Source organism: Pinus tabuliformis, chromosome 2_1 (genome assembly GCF_031772625.1).
Source record: "Pinus tabuliformis cultivar Carrire ecotype Pingquan chromosome 2_1, CPIR1, whole genome shotgun sequence".
NCBI classification, from domain to species: Eukaryota; Viridiplantae; Streptophyta; class Pinopsida; order Pinales; family Pinaceae; genus Pinus; species Pinus tabuliformis.
The window spans coordinates 223,658,201-223,680,253 of record NC_142299.1 but is presented as its reverse complement, the minus strand read 5'-3'; the positions used below and the strand labels follow the sequence as shown (position 1 = coordinate 223,680,253).

The following is a 22,053-nucleotide window of genomic DNA, read 5'->3' as shown; positions in this document are numbered from 1 at the left end:
CAGTTTTCCATGTTTCATGTTTAAAGAAGGTTATAGGCGACAAGCTCCCAGTTCAAACAATATTGCCAGAACTTGACGAGGAAGGAAAAATTATATTGGAACCGGAAGCAGTCACAGAAACAAGAACTCGACAGCTACGAAATCGATCAATTTCAGAGTATCTTATCAAGTGGAAGAACTTATCCGCTGAAGATTCCACATGGGAGGATGAGAATTTTATGCAGAAGTATCCAGAACTGCTCAAGCGTTGAGGACAACACTTTTTTGAAGGAGAGGGGCATGTTGGGTCCCTATAATACTAGTGATTACCCCATTACTATTGTAGTTATACCCCTTATTTATATTGTTGTGCCCCTATTACCCCCATATTGTTATTTCTGTGCCCCTTAGAATCCCTCTATTGTTATTTTTGTGGCTTTATATTATTATTGTTAGGTCGGCTGGATTATATTGTGACTCCTTAAACTCCTATATATAGAAAGGAGGTTTTGTCATTTGTATCATCCAAGAATTGTTCATTTATGTAATGTAAAGGAGGTTGCCCCCTCGAAGAGGCTGAATTCTAAGGCGTGGATTTATCTTTTCTATCTTTTCTTGAGCTGGTTTCATAACAGAACTACTCTAACAATAGATATCAATGAATACATTTTAAAATCTGTGTATTGTGTAAAAAATGTACCCTGTTGGCAATATATTGTAAATAAAAAATTTAAATTGCCCTTCTGGTTGCAAAAAATGCACTTTTGGTGGTAAATTTTGTAAAAAAAAAATGTACTTCTAGTGTATATATATATATGAGAGTTGTTATATGGGGGAACGTTATATGGGGAAGGTAATGTATGGGGGAGGTGGTATATCGGGGAGGTGGTATATCGGGGAGGTGGTAACTGTGGGGGAGGTGATAACTATGCGGGGTCAATGTATTGACCGTGCGTTAATTGTTAAGAAATGGCAGTTTGGTAGTAGGCAGGTTCAGGCCACGAGGAGGGCGAACCGGTGGTATGGCAATTTGGTAGGAGGCAAGTTCGGGCCTGTGGTATGGCAGTTATATATTATAACCGGGAGTTGGGAGAGTGGCGGAGGTATGCGGAGGGAGATATGAACCTGTATGGCGTATATACTACTCCAACGCAATGCAACCATAGTAATATAGTCAACGCAACAGAGAGCGATGTGAGCTTTATAATCAAAGGGAGATACAACCAAGTGGAAGGTGGAGTTATATAATTGTGTGAGGATGGTATAACTAGTAAGCAGTAAGTGTTATAACTGTCGGCAGGGAGTAGGTGTTATATATGGCTCAACGTAACACAGTCACGGGAATTCCATTCCAGTTCAGTCCATTCCACGAATATTTAATGCGTAGAAGATGACAAGCCTTGAAACGTATATAAGGGCAATGTGAAGGCATCCTGCTCACATATATTCATAACCAGCGGAGGAGCATATGTGGAAGGGTATAATTGTGCGGACATCATTCAATAGGTGAGAAACATAGTCATGCCAACCGGTGGTCAATATCATTAAACGCTGAGTTATAAAACATTGTTTTGAATGCAGACAGTTTTTGAAAAAATCGGCATACCATTCACGCAGGAGAGCTCACCTCTAGCTTTAATGCACCTTTGTTCGATTGTTCTCACCGCACCACAGCTCCTACAGGCAACAAACCTCCAGCACCCTCATGCGTTCAACATCTCCAGGCAGCAAACTCTAAATGGTAGCAGAAAACTGGCAGAATACATGAGTTACAAGTCTAAAATAGGACCTATGCTCTAATACCATGTCAGGCAAGGAGGTAACTCCTCAAAGAAAATTGTGATTTTGCATTTGACTAATCGTAGATATATACATGGAGGGAGGGACTCTTGGGCTTCATCTCCCAGTGTCTCTTCATATTCCAATTCTCTTATTTTCTATTTACACTATTTTACATGGATTACCAATCCCAAAGATTAGGTGTCAACATCTGTTAATTTTTCTATTGCCTCAATATCTTTAAATGCTTCATCTTGTTAAGACATGCTTTGCTCATTTAATTAACACACTTGCTAACTAATTCTAATTTAAGTTGCTTAGAGAGGTAGTGATCTTGCCTTGAGTCTCCTAGGACTTGTTGTTCCAACAAGTTTTCCCCTTGTCATCATCCTTAGGGACTACCCCCCTTGACTTAGCAAGGAGAGAGTCTAAACGGAGTGAAAAGGGATTTAGAGTGACAGTCCATGTTCTGAGTGTTGCGCCTTAGGTGTACACTCCAGGCGACAACACAGTGGAGCAAGAGAACAGGAGGAGATTCTAACTTTGAGATTTTGCAGAGATGACCACAATCGAGCTTAGAGATCTAGACAGATTGGATGGTGCCTCCAAGTATGTCATTTGGAAGGCCAGGATGTCCTTTCTCCTTGATGTGCATGTACTGAAGACCTATGCAAAGAACATTGTGGCACAATCTAATGATCAACAACAGCTAGAGAACTTGAGAAAGGAAATGGCCAAGACGAAGCGAATGATTCTCAATGGAGTTCGAGATCATATAGTCTCACATAGAGCTAGCAAGAACATGGATAAATCCAAAAAATTTCGAAGAAGCTCTGAGTCAAGCTCTGCTGTAATATTTTTTCTAGAAATAATAAAGAAGACTTTGAGGTTTATTCATGGTGGTGTTCCTCCTCAGCTTCTTGTGGTAAATTATTTTCAATCATGTTCTTAATGCTCTATTGAATATTATTTTATAAGTTATTTTTCTTTAGCCATTGATTGGATTAGCTATTTGCACAGGTATCTTGCATTAGCTATTGGGTTTAGAGAAATCCTTCTAACTTGATTGATCTAGCAAGTATCTCTAGATCTTGAGGGGTTATGGTGTCTATCTAGCCCCTATTGATCTAATAACTTGATCTTAAGAGTGTAGAGATTTCAGAGATTCAGATCTTGGGCGTGAGGGAGAGTCTTCAGTTGGACCAGCCAACTCCCAAGACAAGAATGCTTAAGAGCCCACTTTGTTAAACTTTAGGCCTTATCTGATGATTGGTTTTTTTCAAAGATCTTGGCCAGTGCTCACCCATTTAAATTATTTCACTCATCTATTTTAATCTATTGTGCATTAACAACTAGATCTGCTTATAAGAGCCATAAATCATTGTGTATATTGTATAATAGAAATTTTGTAAATAATTTAAATTTCTAACCTTTGTATAGATCTGATTTATTTTGTACATGTTTTGTATAAATCTAACGTGGGTTGTCTAGATCTAGGATTTAGTAGCTAGGATCTTGTACATAAAGTTCCTTTACAGGTGTAAACCCCATCAATCTGGAGGAGAAACAAGTTTATTTGAAGATCTAATTTCTTCCACTACAATACAAGTGTTTCGGGATCTTTTCTCTTTTTTTGGGCAGCGTTTTCATTTGGGCAAGGATTTCGTGGGGCTTCAAAGCATATAGGCCCTTATTGGGCCCCAAACTACAAAACCCACATATTCAATCTTGGACGCAAAGGATAGAAGTGAAAGCCGCCTGACAAGTGTGGCATTTTGTTGAGAAATTTTGGTGATTTTAAGATCTAAAGCAAATCCAAATTTTTGCAGGGTTTCCAGTGTAATTTCTTAGGGGTTTTGGCCTAGCGTGGGCACCTTTAGCCCTTGTCATGAGCCAAAGAGGCTTCCTCCTCCTGGCCGCAAGCCCTGAGGGCCGCCTATACCTCTGTCGTGGCCTTTTTTCCTTCATTTTTCTCTGCCGCTGGCCCTAAGGCACCCTACCTTGTCTGTTGCAGCCTCACTCCTGCTCTTGCCTTCCTTTGCGGCCCTTTTTCTGCCATTCTCTGCCTTCCATTTGCTCCGTTGGCCCTCAAACCCTCAACGCAGGCCTAAAAGGCATCCCCAACCCATCCCTTTGCTTGCTGCCGCCACCAAAAGTCTTCCACTTGCCTTCTTCTAGCCTGTCGTGGCCCCTAAGGCCCTCATTCCTCACCACAGACTCTCTTTGCCTTCTTCTCTGTCCTTATACCCCTGCCGTGGGCCTAGAGGCCTCTTTTTTCTTAGGCCACAGGCAATTTCATGGTTGTTTCTTGTCATATATTATTTCTGGGCTAATTACTTGGTTTCCAGGTATAGCGTGGTGTTTGGAGAGGATTTAGGTGTTAGGATATTCCGACACATAGGAAATAGTTAAGTATTACTTGGTCTAGTGTAGAGTTAGGTAAAGTGTGTTTCTTTACGATGTACTTTTGTAACTTACAATTTGACAGTCACGATATGTTCTAGACATGAAGTGATCTGACGGTTCATTCTCTCCTCGGTATTACCGAGACTTGATCTGTGGCTTAACACCTGATTGGTCCATGATCTCTATTTAAAGAGCATGGAGGGTCAATGTAGGGTAACCGTTCATGAGAGAAACTTATGTAGATTTTCATTCTTTTACTAATAAATTTCCTGAAGTGGCCGCGTTGGCTTAGGCCGTGGACTATTTCCCTCTTTGAAGGTTTTAACCACATCAAGAATACTGGTGTATTGATCTGTGATCTGTTTGTGAGTGGTGTCCTTTGGTGTTCTATCTGAGGAACTTACCCTGTAAATTCCTACATTAGGCACTTGTTTGGGGGGCTAGCACTCAGATTCGTGGTCTTATCCGAGCACACTAGCCCTTGAGGCTAGGTCGTGGACTCTCAAGGCCTTGCTGCTCCCATTTGTAGCCCCTTTCGGTTACTGTCTACAATCAGACCTGAAGTGAACTATATTGCAGACCTTAATCATAATATTGACATCTACTCATTATTTGGCAATCAGTTAAAATTCTGGGCTAATTCATTGATTTTTGGACAAAGGTATTGGAGTTATTGAGATTGCAGGTGGTCCAACCCTCAGAAAAATTGTGGACAAGTATCTCCAAGCCCTTGGGGCTCTCTGGTTTGCTTTTCAAAACCCTCACTGATCCATGTTTGCAGCATTTAAACATTATATTACAGTGGAAAGATAATTATGAAACTAATCTAAAATCACTCAACAAAATTTATAAGCAAGATCACAATCCATTACATTAATTGATTTGTTGTTCTTTGGTTCATCGCATGACTTATCGTTGACTGGTATAAAAATTACAAAGGTCTGAACTATATAAGTTGCATCATTACTTTTCCACTATTGGTTCTCTCTTTCTAGCATACTAAATTCAAAGCAAAAGGAAACAAGGACTTTGGGACTGATTTAGCACTAAATTGCATCATTGCATTGTTGAAATCTGGAAACATATCTGAGGCTTAAGTTTATTTCCATTGTTTGCTTGCTTCAGTTTAACCTTTAAGAGAGTGGTGATTTTAGGACTGTTTTGAGCACTTGGCATAAGAATTGTCCTCTACTGCTGTCATAAATTTATTTGTCATTCCTTTGTCATTTGCTTACTGCTGTCCCAATTGCTCATAAGTGGCTTTAAGTGTTTTCATTAGCTCAAAAGGAGGTGAAAGTTCTAGACCTGTTTGGCCTTAATTTGGCATTTGACATCTTGCTGCTGTCCTGTGGATAATCTCTGAAACATAAGTAACATAATGCTGTCCTAAATTGGTCATTTGTGTTATTTAAGATCTGAATACTTACGTGGCTTTTAAGTGCTTTCACTGATTCATAAGATTATTAATATTGGTAAGGAGTATCTTGTTGGGCAACTTGTTTACTTCTTTCTAATTGGTACAAGAACATTGATGTAATTCCCATTTTTGTTTCATTGCTTATACATCTTGTTGGAAGATAGCTTTACATTGACAATTTAAGGGATTTGTGAACCTCCTATGTTGAATTGTCATTGGCATTTTCTTATTTAACTAAGAAGCATTGGTTACATTGTCTAATATCATTGCCATCCTGAGCATTTCGGTAAAACATTTATCCTATTGGGCATATCTTGTTAATTTGGCACGTTCTCTTATGGTTAAGATTGTCTCTTGATATCAGTTTGCAAGTACTTGTTTCTTTAACTCAAGATTTAGTTATAGTTTAAGTACTTAATCATTAAGAAAAACTTATACTAAGACTCACTCTCCATCCTTGCACCGCATCCTAAGTTAATTTGCATTAATAACTTACCCCCAAGCATAAGCTTGGTTGATAGACCTCTAGGGAAACCCTTCTCATCTAGCTTGAGGGGCTTAACAACTCTTCGGTGGTTAACACGGTGACCTTGCAGTCGTCAAAGTCACAGTCTCTGCAGCACCATCGTTGTCGCAATACCTGTACATTTTGAGTGACAACAGGTCCCAATCAGAGACAGGGTTCACGAGGGGAGAAGAAGAAAAAGAAGGATCTATCTAAGATCAAGTGCTTTAGGTGTGACGAGTTTGGCCACTACAGTACTCAGTGTCCTCAAAGGAAGAAGGACAAGCAAGAGAAGCAGGATGAGGCGGCAACATCCGCAGAGATAGACAAGTTGTCCTCCAGGCTAGAGGAAGATTTTGCTATGTTTGCAGCTATACCTCCAGGGTGAGGTGGGGCGATATGGAGCTATACTCCCAATGCAACACAGAGATTGGGGCATGGTCCAGTGAGGTGAGCATCAGATGGTGTTACCTCATGGATCATTACCCTGCTACAGGGGCCCATAGTATTCAGTTGCAGGAGGATCAGTGTCAGTTGTTGCGGTCAGTTCCAAAGTGATAGTTGCAGACTAGTTACAGTCAGATGTTGAGGAGCGCAGGGCAGTGTTGATAGCAAAGCAGGAGACTTAGTGCAGCGTCAACAGCATATTTCCCAGTGGACAGTGCAAAGGCTAGTAGTACTAAGATGCTCAGGAGACAGTTACAGCACAGAGACATAGTTGATTCAGTATTTTGGATGCTTCTCAGTTGCAATAGCAGCAACAACAATTGAGAGGAAGTTGCAGTGCAGATGCAGAGTTGGCAGCAGTACAAGATGTACAGTGCAGTGTCAGCAGTAACATAGATGCAACAGCACAATTCAGTACAATTAGTGGCAAATAATCAGGATCAGCGCAATTGTTGGTGGACAATGGCAGGCAGCTATAATTGTCAAACATCAATAGCGTGGTTGGAAGATGTTGTAGAGATAGGGTGTTGTGACAATTGTGCAGCACTAGTTGGAGAGAACACCTTCCTCGCTAAAAGGGAGTGTTAGTTTTTGTAGCACCGGATGGTGTTCTAGTCTCGAGACTTAGTGGAGAGGCTAAAACACAAGAGTGCTCCAAAACCCAGAAATCATTTTTGGAAACTCCACCTAGAGATAGCACAATTAAATTAATAGATCGATACTTACAAAATGTCTAAATCTGACTTAGGGAAATCGATTAATTAATAGTAATTAATTGAAAAAGGTGAGAATTCTTATGAAACTCACATGGATCGACTTGGAGATGATCTCAGCCATCGATTAAGTTTTAATCTTGGTCGTTGGAGTCCCAACAAGAGATTATAAGAAGAACTTGATGAATAGAAGGAGAACACACTAGTGTAGATACTCAGTTGCCCAGGCAGTTCGAATTCCTAAGTGCAGGAGTGATTCAGCAGTGGAGATCGAGCGAGGAGGCGACTAGCAAGTGGCAAGAGAGGTCAACAGTGATACGGAGGAAGTTTTCTAGTCCTTGAGAGTCAAAAAGAGGAGGCAGAAATTTTCTCTAGGAAGCAACGCAGGATTGAGCAGTTGCTTCAGCAAAGATTCGATTTAGCTGAAGGGGAGGATGTTTTCAATTCCATAGGTCAGGGAGATTTTCCAGAGAGTCGGAGAAGCATTTTCTCAGTCAACAGCAGGCAAGACGACTTGATGTTGGACATTAGATAAACAAACGCTCCCCATGTGTTTTGTGACATGGACTAACTGCCTCTCGTGGATCCTTATCTCTAGCGATGTGATCGTTAACTAACACCTGTGGGTTTTGGTCTAACAACAATCATAATTCCCAACAATTGGTTTCAGAGCTTGGTTCCTTCAATAGCAGTCTAACAACTGGAAGGAGATCATGGATTATACTAAGAATAGAGTTCCTTTGTTCAATGGAAATAACTATGCACTTTGGAGTGGAAGAATGCAGGTTCATTTGTTGGCGCAAGGATACGAAGTATGGGAAATCGTTGACAAAGGCCTCACACTGCCCAAGATGAACAAGGTAAGAAAAATATAGTATATGATGCAAAGGCTAAAGATCTTATTATCAGTGGGCTTATCAAGTCTGTTTATCTTAAGGTATTGAGTTGCAAAACTGCTAAAGAGGTATGGGGCAAGCTTGAAAATATATATGCAGGTGACTCAAAGGTGAAAGAAGCAAAGCTTCAAATTTTTAGGGCAAAATTTGAGCAACTCAAAATGAAGGAAGATGAAGATATTGTTGCATACTTTCAAGATGTTGATGAAACAACAAATACATTGGAAGGTTTGGGAGAACTTGTAGAAACGAAAATTGTTGTCCGAAAGATCCTCCGAACCTTGTCAACAAGATTTAACCCTAAGGTATCTATCTTGGAAGACAGATCGAATCTGACCAATCTCAACATAGATGAATTGCATGGAATTCTTATGGCATATGAAATTGAGGATTGAAGAAGAGGATGGCACATCTTGATCTCACTTAGAAACACCATTTGTTGCATCCAAGAAGAATGTTAAGGACAAGCAGACTCCGAAAGCAAAAACTTGCAATTGTAAGGATGAGGAAAAGGAAGAAGATGAAGAAGAATTCTCAGATCAAGAGTTTTCCTACTTCATGCGGAAAATGAGAACAAGTACGGGAAAATTCAAAGGTAAACTTCCATTAATATATTTTGATTGTGGTGAGGTTGGGCATTTTGCATCCAAATGTCCTCACAAAAATAAGGTTGTTACGAAAGGAAAGAAAAGTCCTAGGAAGTTCAACAAGCAAGGCAAGAAGAAATGGTTTAAGAAAAGTTTCCTCTGCAAAGAAGATAGTTCCTCATCCGAAGAAGACAATGATAACGAAGAAGAATTCAATGGAAGAGTATTGTTTATGGCCAAGCACAATAAGCAAGAGGCACCTAATGAAGAAGGAGACGAAGAAGAAGAATGACTGAGGTTGAATTTCAAAATGAAGTGATCAGGGTTAGCAAAGAGTTCAAGGCCGAGAAGAAGCACATCAACACTCTTGAAGACGAATTAAAGACAAAAAGGGAACAGGTCCTAAATCTTAAAATCAAGGTTGAAGAATACAAACGAATTGAAGAATCGCTCAGGAAATAATTAAACGAAAGCAACAAGGAAAGAGAAGCATTGGAAGCTAAAATCGTTTCTCTACGAAAGGAAGTAAAAAATGGAAAAACTCTTCAAAACTACGCCAACAGCTCAAAGACTTTGGATGAACTCATCAGCAACCAGCGATCATGCAGCGACAAGACTGGTCTTGGTTACAAAGAAAAATTCAAAAAGGAGTCAAGTCCTTCTATGACAACTAAAGAAGATGGATATGCAAAATCTACCAAGCAGGTAGATCTCCCAGCTAGATCAAGAGATCAAGACTCGCAGGAAGAACCTTGGAAGACAATTCCTTGAAGAAGATTTCCTCCCAGGTATCAACCTATCTTTTATGGTCATTGTTATTCATGTGGAGGGTTTGGACCAAAGTTTTTAAAACCGGAACCGGTGATCGGACCGGTCCACCTAATGAACCGGTTTACCGACCGGAACCGGTCTAACCGGGACTGGTTTGGTCTAAACGAACCGGTTTTTAAAAAATACATTAAATAATTAATTTTTAATGAAACAAAACTATTTTTAAGATGTAAAACCATGATAACCATCCAAATCACTTCTGGTGCAGAAAAAGCTGTCGATCCATAGAAATCCTCCAGGCCTCAAAACTCTATCCCAGTCGAAGATGACATAGTCCAAGAATTGTAGATCTATCCAACCATCCAGAAACCGCGTAGTATGGATGAGATCCAATGTGTTGTCAAAGAAGGGTAACCTCTGATTGATTGCTAGATAAAGAGGAACAAGTCCTCTAAGAGCAATTGTCTCACTGAAAGGAGCACCAAGATTGATAGTAGCTGAAACAATTGTTACATTAAACTCTCTCATTCTAGCTGCAAATGTCCCAGTTCCGATACTGAAATCCAACCCAATACGTATCTCCCCAGGTTTAATGCTCAGAACATCAGCAATAAGAAAATCTGGATTGTTGGAAGAGTTTTGAACTTGCATCCATCTGGGAAATTCATGACTAGTAAGGTTAAAGCATTCAGAACATTTGAAAAATCCTTTGCGAGACCTATTGTTTGCTAAACATGTGAAATTCTTGCACTGGTAATGACTCCAACGAACATTCCTATCATCCGGGAGCTTCCAAAGGGATTCATTGATGGGAAATGGTTTCTGGTAATACTTAGGAGCTCTTGCAAAACATCTTCTTCTTGGTAAAGGATCACATCCATGAACCATTAATTTTTGAGCTATATTCCAGTCATCTTTACAGTAGTCACCAATATCATAGCCCATGTATTCTTCAAGTTCTTCTTTCATGGAAAAGCAAGCATGACCAATGCTTGGGAACGTTCCATTTGCTCCAAGAAAATTCTTCTTACCCAATCTGTTTTCCTTTACTGTAATATACTTGCGAACTTCTTCTATAAAGAAGAAATCTGCCAGTGGATTGGCTTTCTCATCAGTGGAAGTTCCAGCTACTTCCATTGGATCTTTAAGCTGAGTATTGATATCTGCGTTTTCAGGTACCAAATGCACCCCAGGAAGTCTTATTTGATCTAGGAAAATTTTAATAAAATCCACAGGGACAAGAATTTCTGCAAGAACTGTGCTGAATTTCAAACGCTCTGATTCAACTGTCTTTGGGCCTTCGGATCCTTCGCCATGCATCTCCTCTAAGGATTTTTCTATCATATTCTGAATTCCCTCTACTTTTATCTTCATGTCTTGGAGTTTGGAAAAGAGTTCTGCAGATGTAACATTTGGATATTCTTTATGGATGTAAAAGTGTTTGCAGTTGTTTGCATCATTCACAAAGAAACCTGAAGAGTAGAGTTTCACTAAGCTCGTCAAACTGAGAACTACTAGCACTCCTAATAGCAATTGAAGACCAGATACCACCTTGGTCAATTTCCCTCTTTGAAAACAAGTTAATCTCTGCATTTTTTCTCCGGGTTAAATATTGATCCACACACAGAGGAATTCAGTGGACCTTCTCAATTCTCCTTATGATATTGCTGTCAATTAAACGTCTGCAGAAAGATTAATGAGGCCTTTTCTACCGTAGAGGCACCGAACAAATCTTTTATCCACATAGCAGAACATCATGCTGGTTGGAATATAACAATCCATTTTGCAGCAATTCTTCAAAACCCCACTGTAGACATTGTCATGGAAGGACTTTGCATGAAGTAGGACCAAAACTTACTGTAGAAATAGGGAACAAACAAGCAGGTGGCCTAAAACCGGCCGGTTTAGGACGAAACCGGCCGGTTTGTTACAAACCGGCCGGTTCCGTCCTAAACCGGCCGGTTTTCACCGGTTAGGGCACAAAAATGGATAAATCAGCATTCAAACCGGGTTTTTTGGCCGGTTTAGACCGGCAGGCTTGCTAACCGGCCGGTTAGACCGGTAACCGGTTTTTAAGAACGGTTTTTAAAACATTGGTTTGGACATGGAGCTGCAGAATGTCACATGTATGTTTGGAATGAATATAATTCCAGGAGATCTCTCAAAAATGGATATTCCAGAACTCAGCAGAATATCAACACATTTGATCATTTGAGAGATGATGTCGAATGTTAAAAATGTAACAATTTTGGACACTTGGCCAAAGATTGCAGACTTCGAAGTTCTTCAAAGTAATTCTTGCAAAATCAGAATGAACAAGTATGGAAAAGGAACACTGAAAGGTGTGCTCTCGCTCTCAAGGCTCAAAGCAACAAAAACGTATGGTATGTTGACAGTGGTTGCTCAACGCATATGACTGGAGATAGAAATAAATTCATATCCTTGAAAGAAAAGACGAATGGAACAGTCTCTTTTGGAAATGGCAGGTCTTCAAACGTCATAGGAGCACATACGGTCACTCTTGGAAGCAAGGATGCATTAGCAAAGGATGTGTTGATGGTTGAAAATATGATTCACAATCTGCTCAATGTTGGACAAATGTGCGATCAAGGACACACAATGTTATTCAACTCGAAGAAATGTGAAATCAGGAAAGGCAAGTTTGGTAAAATTGTGGCTACAACAAGCAGAGCTCCAAACAACATATATATTTTGGATGAGACACCTAAAGGGTGTTTCTTGGAAAAAGAAGACAAGAGTTAGTTATGGCACAAACGAATGGGACATATAAATTTCGAAAATTTAGTCAAGATCAACAAAAAGGAAACAGTTAGAGAAATGCCAAAAATCTCAAAACCTACCAGTACGACATGTGAATCTTGTCGACACGGCAAACAGACAAAAGTCAAGTTCAAGACAAAGGAACATTTTGTGTCACGTCCATTGGAATTAATACATACTAATCTATGTGGTCCTATGAGAACAAAAGGTTTAGATGGTGAATTATACTTTATGTTAATGATAGATGATTACACTAGAATGACAGCCGTCAATTTCCTGAAGAAAAAGTCTGAGGCATTTGAATGTTTCAAAATCTACAAGGAATTGGTCGAAAATGAAACCGATTTGAAGATCAAATGTCTAAGATCAGATAATGGCAGAGAATTCACGTCCAAAGCATTTCAGCAATACTATGACGAACATGGAATAAAAAGGCAATTCTCAATAGCCAGAACACCACAGCAGAAAATAGTAGCTGGAAGAAAAAACAGAACCGTATAGGAAATGGCTAGAACCATGTTAAAAGACTCAAACATAGACGATAAATTCTGGGTTCAAGCAATTGATAATACCATATTCATTATAAATAGAGGCCTGCTTAGGAACAATTATAACATGCCTCTGTATGAACTATGGAAAGGAAGAACAGCTAACATCAAATACTTCAAAATATTTGGAAGTAAATGCTACATCAAAAGAGAAGACCAAAAATTGGGCAAGTTTGATTCCTATGTTGACGAAGATATTTTCGTTGCTTATTCGCGCAAAAGAAAGGCTTATAGATGCTACAATTTGAGGCAAAAACAAATAGTTGAAAGTATAAATGTTACTTTTGATGAAGACTGTGTTCAAAAGGACAACAATAAGATCGTCTCTTCAAGAAAATCTAAGGGGCATGAGGTAGAATCTGTGAAGGATGAAGAAGAAGCTCCAGAACAAGACCAATCAAATAAGGAAACACCAGTCAACCAAGAAGAAATAAGAAATGATCAGCAAGATGTACAAGAAGTTTCTCCAAAAGGTTCAAAAGAATGGTATCAAAAGAATCACCCCTCAAATCAGATCATCAGAAACATAAATAAAGGAATTGGAACCAGAAGAAGTCCACAGCTTCGTTCAGCATAGCAAGCCCATCTTGCCCTTTTAGCGATTTTCAAGCCTAGCAATTTTTAGGAAGCTAGTCAAAATGAACACTAGGTAGCAGCTATGAATGAAGAACTGAATCAAATTAAGAAGAACAACACTTGGGAATTGGTTCCGTGAACAAAGGACTAAAATGTTATTGGAACTAAATGGGTCTTTAGAAACAAATTGAATGAGGATGGACAAGTTACAGGAACAAAGCAAGATTAGTCTGCAGAGGATATGCACAAGTTGAAGGAATCGATTTTGAGGAAACATTTGCTCCCATTGCCAAAATGGAAGCTATCGGGATGTTTCTCGCTTACGCATGCTTGAGAAAAATCAAGGTCTACCAAATGGATGTTAAGTCAGCCTTTCTAAATGGTGAATTGGAAGAAGAAGTTTACATTGAACAACCCAAAGGTTTTCTACTCACTGACAAAGAAAACTATGTTTGCAGATTAAAGAAGGCACTATATGGTCTCAAACAAGCTCCTAGGGCTTGATATGCTCGTCTTGATAGGTATCTACATAATAAGGATTCAAGAAAGGAAGCGCTGACAACAATCTCTATGTGAAAGTGGATCAAGATAACCTAACGATTATCGAGGTATATGTGGATGACATAATCTTTGGAAGCAATGATGACAGATTAAGTAAAGACTTTGCCACAAAGTGAGTTTGAAATGTCTATGCTTGGCGAGCTGACATACTTTTTGGGGCTTCAAATTTCTCAGCATGATAAAGGAATATTCATATATCAAACCAAGTACATCAAGGAAATGCTCAAAAAATTTCAGATGGAAGATGGTATCAGAGCATAGGTCACAAGTTCGATACACACCCGACTCGCGTTGGGGGGGAGATTGTTGGACATTGGATAAACCAACGCTCCCCGTGTTTTTCGTGACATGGACTAACCGCCTCTCGTGGATCCTTATCTCTGGCGATGTGATCGTTAACTAACACCTGTGGGTTTTGGTCTAACAGCAATCATGATTCCCAACACTTGATTGCCAGTAATTCTAGGTTGAGCATGAGAGGGTCTGCGCAGAGCAGGGTGGACGGCTTGCTTTTCAGAGGTAGTCAGGTGTCGGGATTGTTCGGAGAGGGTAAAATACCTCAGTATATCTTTGTCAGTATTTCTCTTGGGTAGAATGGTCAGTTTGGCAACATTTTATTGTACTCATAATTTTTGTTGCATAATAATAATATAAACCCTCAGTTGTTGCAGCCAGTTTTCCCACATTGGTTTTTCAGGGGACTTTTGTCCAAAATAACGGTGTTATTTTTATGTGTTTGCGCTAGCATTTCCCAGTTTCCAACGGTTTTATTTTCTGCAATATTTTATTCGTGAAGATTACAATGTGATTGATTCATTGTTTCCATAGCAATAAACTACATAATTAATTTATAGTTAAAAGAATTAATTCTAGTTGTTGCAATAGACATTTCATAGAAAATTTCAAATCTTGTGCCACCTTTAAATTCTATCTTATAATCTACATTTGTTGCTCCATTTCCTTCAGAATATCAAGTTCAGGACCCTATTCATTGGATCGTTCAACTGATACAAGTATTTGCAACTCCCCCCATAGAGTGCCTCAAATGGGCTCATTTTCAGAGACTCTTGGTAGCCATTATTATATGTGAATTCTACAAGTGGAAGGTACTCTTCCCACTTCTTTTGTTGGTGCATTACATACATCCTCAAGGTATCTTTGAGGACTTGGTTCACCCCTTCGGTTTTCCCATCCGTCTGTGGATGATAAACAATATTAAAGGCCAATTCAATCCCCAATCCTGCAAATAGCTCCTTTCAAAACTTGGAAGTGAACTTAGCATTCCTATCTGAAATGATCTTCTTGGGAACTCCATGCAACCTTACAATCTCTTTTATGAAAGTTTAAGCTCCCTCACTAGCTGAGTTGGTGGATTTAACCGCCACAAAATGAGCCACCTTGCTCAACTTGTCAATCACCACCATAATTGCATCATCTTGTCTGGAGGTTTTTGGTAACTCGGTAATGAAATCCATGAAGATCACCTCCCACTTCCATTCTAGAATGGGAATGGGCTACAACAAACCTGTTGGATGTTTGCACTCAGATTTTACTTGCTAACATTCTATGCATTTAGCCACAAAATCAACCACTTCTTTCTTTAAATTTGGCCAAAAACAAAACTTTTTAATGGTTGGGAGTGCCTTTTGGTATCTGGGATGGCTTGAATATGGCTTGTCATGGAACTCTCTCATGATGAGCCTCTTCAATTCCTCACTATTAGGCACATAGATTATATCCTTGAATCTGATTAGACCAACACCCATGAGATGATACTCTTTATCCTCACCAACTTGTTGCAACTTTTCCCTTAATTGTTGATACTTTTCATCATGTTGCCCTACATATTTTACCCTTTCCACCAGGTCCACTTCATAAAGGCTTCTGGTTGCCAAGGCATTCAGTTGAATCCTTCTGCTAAGTGCATCAACTACTTTGTTCTCTTTTCCCTTTATATATCTAATTTCAAAATCAAATTCACTGAGTGTGGCTAGTCATCTTACTTGTCTTGCATTTAACTTGGGTTGTTCAAATGAGTACTTCAACCCTAAATGATCAATCATAAGTGTAAATTTTCTCGCAAGGAGATAATGCTTCCACATCTTCAATGCAATATGATGCATGAATGATGGCGGCCAACCCCAGATCATGAGTTACGTGATTTTGCTCATGTTCATTTAGCTTTTGGGACTCATAACATACCACTTGACCTTCCTGTATCAAGACTCCACCAAGCCCCTCCTTCCAGGCATCTGTGAATACCACAAAATCCATATCAAGATCTGCAATCCTAAGGACCGATGCGTTTCTGAATAACTATTTCAATTGCTCAAAGCTTGATGTGCACTCAGTTGTCCATTCAAATTTCTTTCCATTTCTCTACAAGGATGTGATGGGATGGTCTATTTGGAGAAATTCCAGATGAATCTCCGGCAGTAACCTGCCAATCTCATGAAAGATCTGACCTCATTCACATTCTTTGGTGTTGGCCATTCCATGATCACTTTAACCATCTCAGGATCAACTGCTACTCCCTCCATTGAGACAATATGTCCCAAGTAATGTATTTGTGATTGGAAGAAATAGCATTTACTAAGCTTTGCATATATCTTATTCTCTCTTAGCAATTGCAAAATCGCGGCCAAGTGCCTTTCATGCTCTTTTTTAGTTCTTGAACCACCAATATATCATCAATAAAAACAATGACACATTTGTCCAAATAAGAACGTAACACACTATTCATTAGCCACATGAAAGTGGCAAGGGCATTAGTAAAAGCCCAAAGGGCACTACCGCAAACTCATAGTGTTGTATCTTGTCCTCAAAGAAGTCTTGTGGATATCCTCCACTTTGATACGCACTTAATGATATCCAGACCTCAGGTCGATCTTAGAAAAGATTGTTGCTCCTCTCAGCTGATCGAATAAGTCATCAATCTGTGGCAACTAATACCAGTTCTTAATAGTCACTTTATTCAATTGTCAGTAGTCAATATAGAGTCAGAGCGTCCCATCCTTTTTCTTCACAAATAATACTTGGCCATATGTAACATTTATCAAGCATTTCTTTCAGCTGCAACTTCAACTCAACCAGTTTAGGAGTGCTCATCATGTACAATGCTTTGGATGTTGGTGCTGCCCCAGGCACCAACTCAATCAAAAAGTCTACCTCTCTGTGAGGAGGCAATCCAAGAATATCCTCTGGAAACACATGTCTGAACTATTGCAACACGAGATATTTATGTAGTATTTCACTCTCTTCTTTCTGCATGGCTATTGGCATTGCCATCACTGGTAATTTGCACAACAAACAATTGACAACCCTTCTTGTAGCTGCATTTGGCATGCATGGCTATAACTTGCCTCACCAAGGTGGGATTTCGCCTTCCCTGCAATACACTTTTCCTTCCCGCTTCATCTAGTCATTCCAAATTTCCATTGCCTTCCCATAGCAATCAACCTTTGTATGGTGCCTATATAGTTAATCCATACCCAATAGTATGTTGTACACACCAAAGGCAACACGTTTAGGTGCGTTGTTGCTGCCATGTCTTGAAGCTCAATCTCACATGACGTGACCCAATGGCTCACTCTCCTCTTCGTCCCTATCACCAATTGAACCAACTGCAGTTCTACATGCAATTCCTGGGCCAACTTGCATTTCTTCACAAGCTTCGGGCTAACATAATTGTAGTTAGAACTAGGATCAATTAAAATGGAGACAAGTTGATTACACAACTTACCTTCCATCTCAATGATGGATGCTTGGTGGTCCGCCTGGCGATTGTCCACTGCTGCGTAGATTTTAGGCAAATTCTGAGCCACATCACCCACTGTGCAAGCTTCCTGGGCATTGTAAATCTTAGGCCCTGCATTCCCTTGATGCAGGCAGTCCCTTTTCCAGTGGTTTTCACCACATGTCCAGCACTTTAGTGGCTCGTTAAATTCAGTTTCCGCTGTTCTGCCACAGGTTGTTGTGTATTTCAACTAGCAGCTTGGCTGGATTTTTGCTGGAGCCGATTCATAGCAGTTGGGTGCTTACTTCCCTTTTTATCTATGACTTTCTTGGGCCAATGCTTTTTATTTCCCACGTTGTCCTTGGAATTCCAGTCGTTTTTAATTTTTGGCCTATGCTTTGCCTGCTCATAGCAGAGTATTAACTTCTTAATGGCATCGTTCAGCGTCTGAGGTTCCAGAATCTCAATCCAATCCTTGAATGCTAGAGGTAGGTCACTGAAAACTTGTTGGATTTTTTCCTTCTCATTCTTGAGATATGGCACGTATCTCATGTTAATTTTTGGCAACTCAGTGACAAATTCCAACCATCGGACTAGATTCCTCTTTTCGAGAGGACCAATTTTGACTTTTGAAGCACTTGATTTGGACAAGGGAGAGTGAATTTTTGAAGTGAAGCCCACCGGTGCACATATTGTCAAGTCGGTCTAGAGAGACTAATTAGCCCTCCTCCAACACCAATAAATACAAGTGACCTCCAACTCATTTGGACACACATCAACTCACTTCTCATCTTTCCTCTCCTCGTTGGTTCATACAAATTGCAGGCTCTCTTCACACGTGTGGGTTGGAAAAGAAGGACGAAATTTCAGGTGGACGTAATCTGAAGCAGACTGCAACTTTCACCAACTTTGACCAGCGTTGACTTTGATTTTTTGGGCTAAATTTTGGTTCGATCTTTTGAGGGCGTTTCTGTCTTGGCAAGCTGCAACTTTCGGCACAAAAACTGAGGAAGTCTGGGCACTTTCACTGCAAACCTCATGCAGACTTTGACCGCAGGAAATTGTAGATTTTGACCATAGTTTCACCGAGTTTGCCTTCATATTTTTCAGACGTCAGGTTGACTGGCACTAAGAGCAATAATAACTGGGCAGTTTGACCAAGTGATGACTATGGAATTTGACTGCAGGAAATTACAAACTATGACGCAACTTTCTCTCTCCTTTGACTGATTTTGACAGAGATATCTTTCAGTGTTTTGGGCTAAACTTGACCAGCATTCAAGGCTGCATTTATTGTTTCTTTGACCAAGTTAATTGGAGGGTTGACCATTGACTGTTGTGGACTAGTTAGGGCAGACTTTGACTGTTGTTGACTTGGACAGAATTGCAGATTTGAGATAGTTGACCAGATTTGACTTTTCATCATTGGTATATTGGATTTATGGTTGGTTGACTTGGTTGATAGTCAAAGCCTTTGAATTTGACTCTTGTTGATAGATATTTCTCATTGTACTCTTTGTTGAACATTTTATGACAATCTAATAGAAGAAGAATTACAAAGGGTTTTCCCCTTGTGGGTTTTTTCCCTAGTTTTTTACCAAACCGGCGTCTCTTGTTGATGTGTTGATTGTTTCCCATTTGTCATCGCATTTACTGTTTTATCTTCAATTACTATTGATGAATGGAAGAATTAATCACTATTGAAAAGATTGCTAATTGACGAATTGGATTGGGCTAGAGTAATTGATTTTGAATAGAGCACTGTAAAAATTAACATGGTATCAAAGCTAAGGTGAAGAACAAGCCCATAAGGAGACGAGTTGAAGAAATCATCTTTGGAAAGTTGAAGGAGCCTATCTAATCAAGTCAAGATGTCTTCCCCATTTTTCAAGGAACATGAGAAGTTGGGTGACTCATCAAGCTTTGTCGCATGGAAATTCAAGTTGGAAATCATAGATGATAACAAAGATGATTTGGAATTCATTCATGGAAAAGTCCCTGAGCCTCTGGAGAATGCTTATGTTGCTGTCAAGAACAAGCACAAGAAAAGTGAGTTAAAAGCAAACAAATTATTGTTGATGCTTTACAAAATCATTTACTTGCTTATGTTGGGAATTTGAATAAGTCTAAGGACATGTACGATAACTTGGTCGGCTTGTATGAAGTCAACAACTTGAATGAAATCATCACCTTGAAAGATCAATTGAAAGACACGAAAATGAATAAAAAAGAGATTGTGCAATCCTATATCATGAGGATCTCTTGTCTAAAAAATCAATTGCAGAGAGCCGGAGAAATTGTACCTGACAAGGAATTGGTTATTGTGACTCTTAGAGGTCTCCCTCCTATTTGGGAAACCTTCATTACTACCATTAGCAACAACAAAAATTTTCCGTCATTTGATGAACTTGTTGGAAAGCTCACTCAAGAAGAATCCAGGATGATTTCAAGAGGGAGAATTCAAAAGCATGGAGAAGAAGAACCCATCGCATTTGCTACTCAAGATAAAAGGAAAAGGGGAAAAGGAAGATCATCTAGTTCGAAAAGGTCCTCTCCCGATTCAAGGGACTCTTATAGAAGACTAAGGGATGTTGAATGTTTCAATTGTCACAAGCGTGGTCACTATGCTCAAGACTGTCCGAAAAAGAAAGATTCTCCAAGATCTGATTGAAGCTACTACAACAACAGGTATGATGATAGAAGAAGCGATGGTCGAAGAAGTGATCATAAAAGAAAGCCAGATGATAGAAGAGACAGATATGATCGAAGAAGAAGAGATTCTTCATATGATCGAGAAGAAAGTCCTCGTCCTCAAAAAAGTCAAGAAACTCTAGGTATGAAAATAACATAGAATACATTCTTATTTCAGCCCTTTCTAGTTCTTCTCCTCCGAATCAGTACAATAGTTGGTTGGTTAACAGTGGAGCTTCTAGACACCTCGTCGGGTATAAGGAAGTTCTCTCAAATCTGGTTGAGAGGGAGACTAGTTTGAAGATTATTCTCGGGGACAACTCTACATATTCAATGATGGGCTTTGGTACTGTCATATTTGATTTGGACTATGGAAAATCTATTATTCTTCATGAAGTAATGTATGTTTCGGAATTAAAGAAGAACCTGATATCTATTTTTGCCTTGGAAGATAATGGAATGAGAATAGCCTTCATTAATGGAAAGGTTCTCTCCTGGCCGAAGGGATCCCGTATGAAAGATTCCTTTACTTTGGGATCTAGAGTGGGAGGACTATATAGAGTCATTGGAAGACCTCTTCTAGCAAAGATCCACGACACCAATCATCAGAGTAAGATATGGCACCGAAATAAAAGGAAGTCCAGGGGACCATTCCCCTCTAACAGGATCAAGTTTGATGATAATTCTGAACATGATATTGGAGCAATGAGAGAACAGGTTTGGAAGGATACTATGACCGAAGAATCAATTATGAAGAAAGATGTTTGGGACATTAGCTTTGAAAGGTACAAGGAGGAAGTATGTATCGATCAATCTCAAAGGTTTGATGTATAAGACAGGAAGTCTCTCATTAGTAGTTTGAAGCAAGCACCCCGAGCCTATGCCCGTATTGATAATTACTTGGTGAAGCTTAATATCTCAAGAAGCAAATTGGTCCAAGGTATGAATTTGACTTTGACTTTATATATTGACGATCTATTTCTGACAGGTAGCAAACCTCAGGTGATTACGCATAGGAAGGATTGTACTCTAAGAAATACTTACAGAGATATGAGTCTATATGGATACACCGGATTTCGGCATACTTCGATTAATGAGAAAATTGTAGCATGGATTGATGTGACCATTCCGAGCAAGGGTTCGCGCTGACCGAGGACACTGAGCCAGCTCTTACCCCCCCTGTTTGAGCTCCCAAGGTGAGGAATTGAGATGTAGAGCTCCTGGGATTGAGGGATCTCTGGACAATAGGGTGTCACCCCTATTTGTCACCAATAGGGTCGAAGATGTTGCTCCCCTATCTTGGTCTATGCAGAGTAGACCCCAATTGGCATCTGTCTTTCCCACCCAACTAGCCAATGGGTGTTGGTTGCTTGAGTTAGGCACAATCCTTACTATTTATGGTAAGTGCCATCCCGCTCAAGCTAGAGATGTGCAGGTGTTCTACAACTTGACACTTTTGGGTCATGTTGGGAAGGTTGGCATAGGTTTCCTGAGTCGTAGCATTGCCTCCATGATGCCAGAGTTTACCGGGTGGTAGCATTGGCTCCCCGCTGGCAGAGTTCCTCGGGTTGTAGCATTCACTGCCCACTAGCAAAGGTTTCCCAGGTCATAGCATTGGCTCCCTGCTGGCAGTAATTGTGAAAATTCTACTGCAACATCT

The 22,053-nt window shown here is 39.8% G+C and overlaps 2 protein-coding genes across 2 annotated transcripts in view; both read right to left on the bottom strand.

Moving 5' to 3' along the window:
- LOC149199545 (COP9 signalosome complex subunit 2-like) overlaps nt 1–22,053 on the bottom strand; it is a 208,056-nt gene that overhangs the window by 47,213 nt on the left and 138,790 nt on the right. The window lies entirely within an intron of this gene.
- LOC149199546 (putative methyltransferase At1g29790) lies at nt 9,723–11,093 on the bottom strand. Its single transcript, XM_089403658.1, has one exon. The coding sequence runs from the start codon at nt 11,091–11,093 to the stop codon at nt 9,723–9,725; it is 1,371 nt and encodes a 456-aa protein (XP_089259784.1).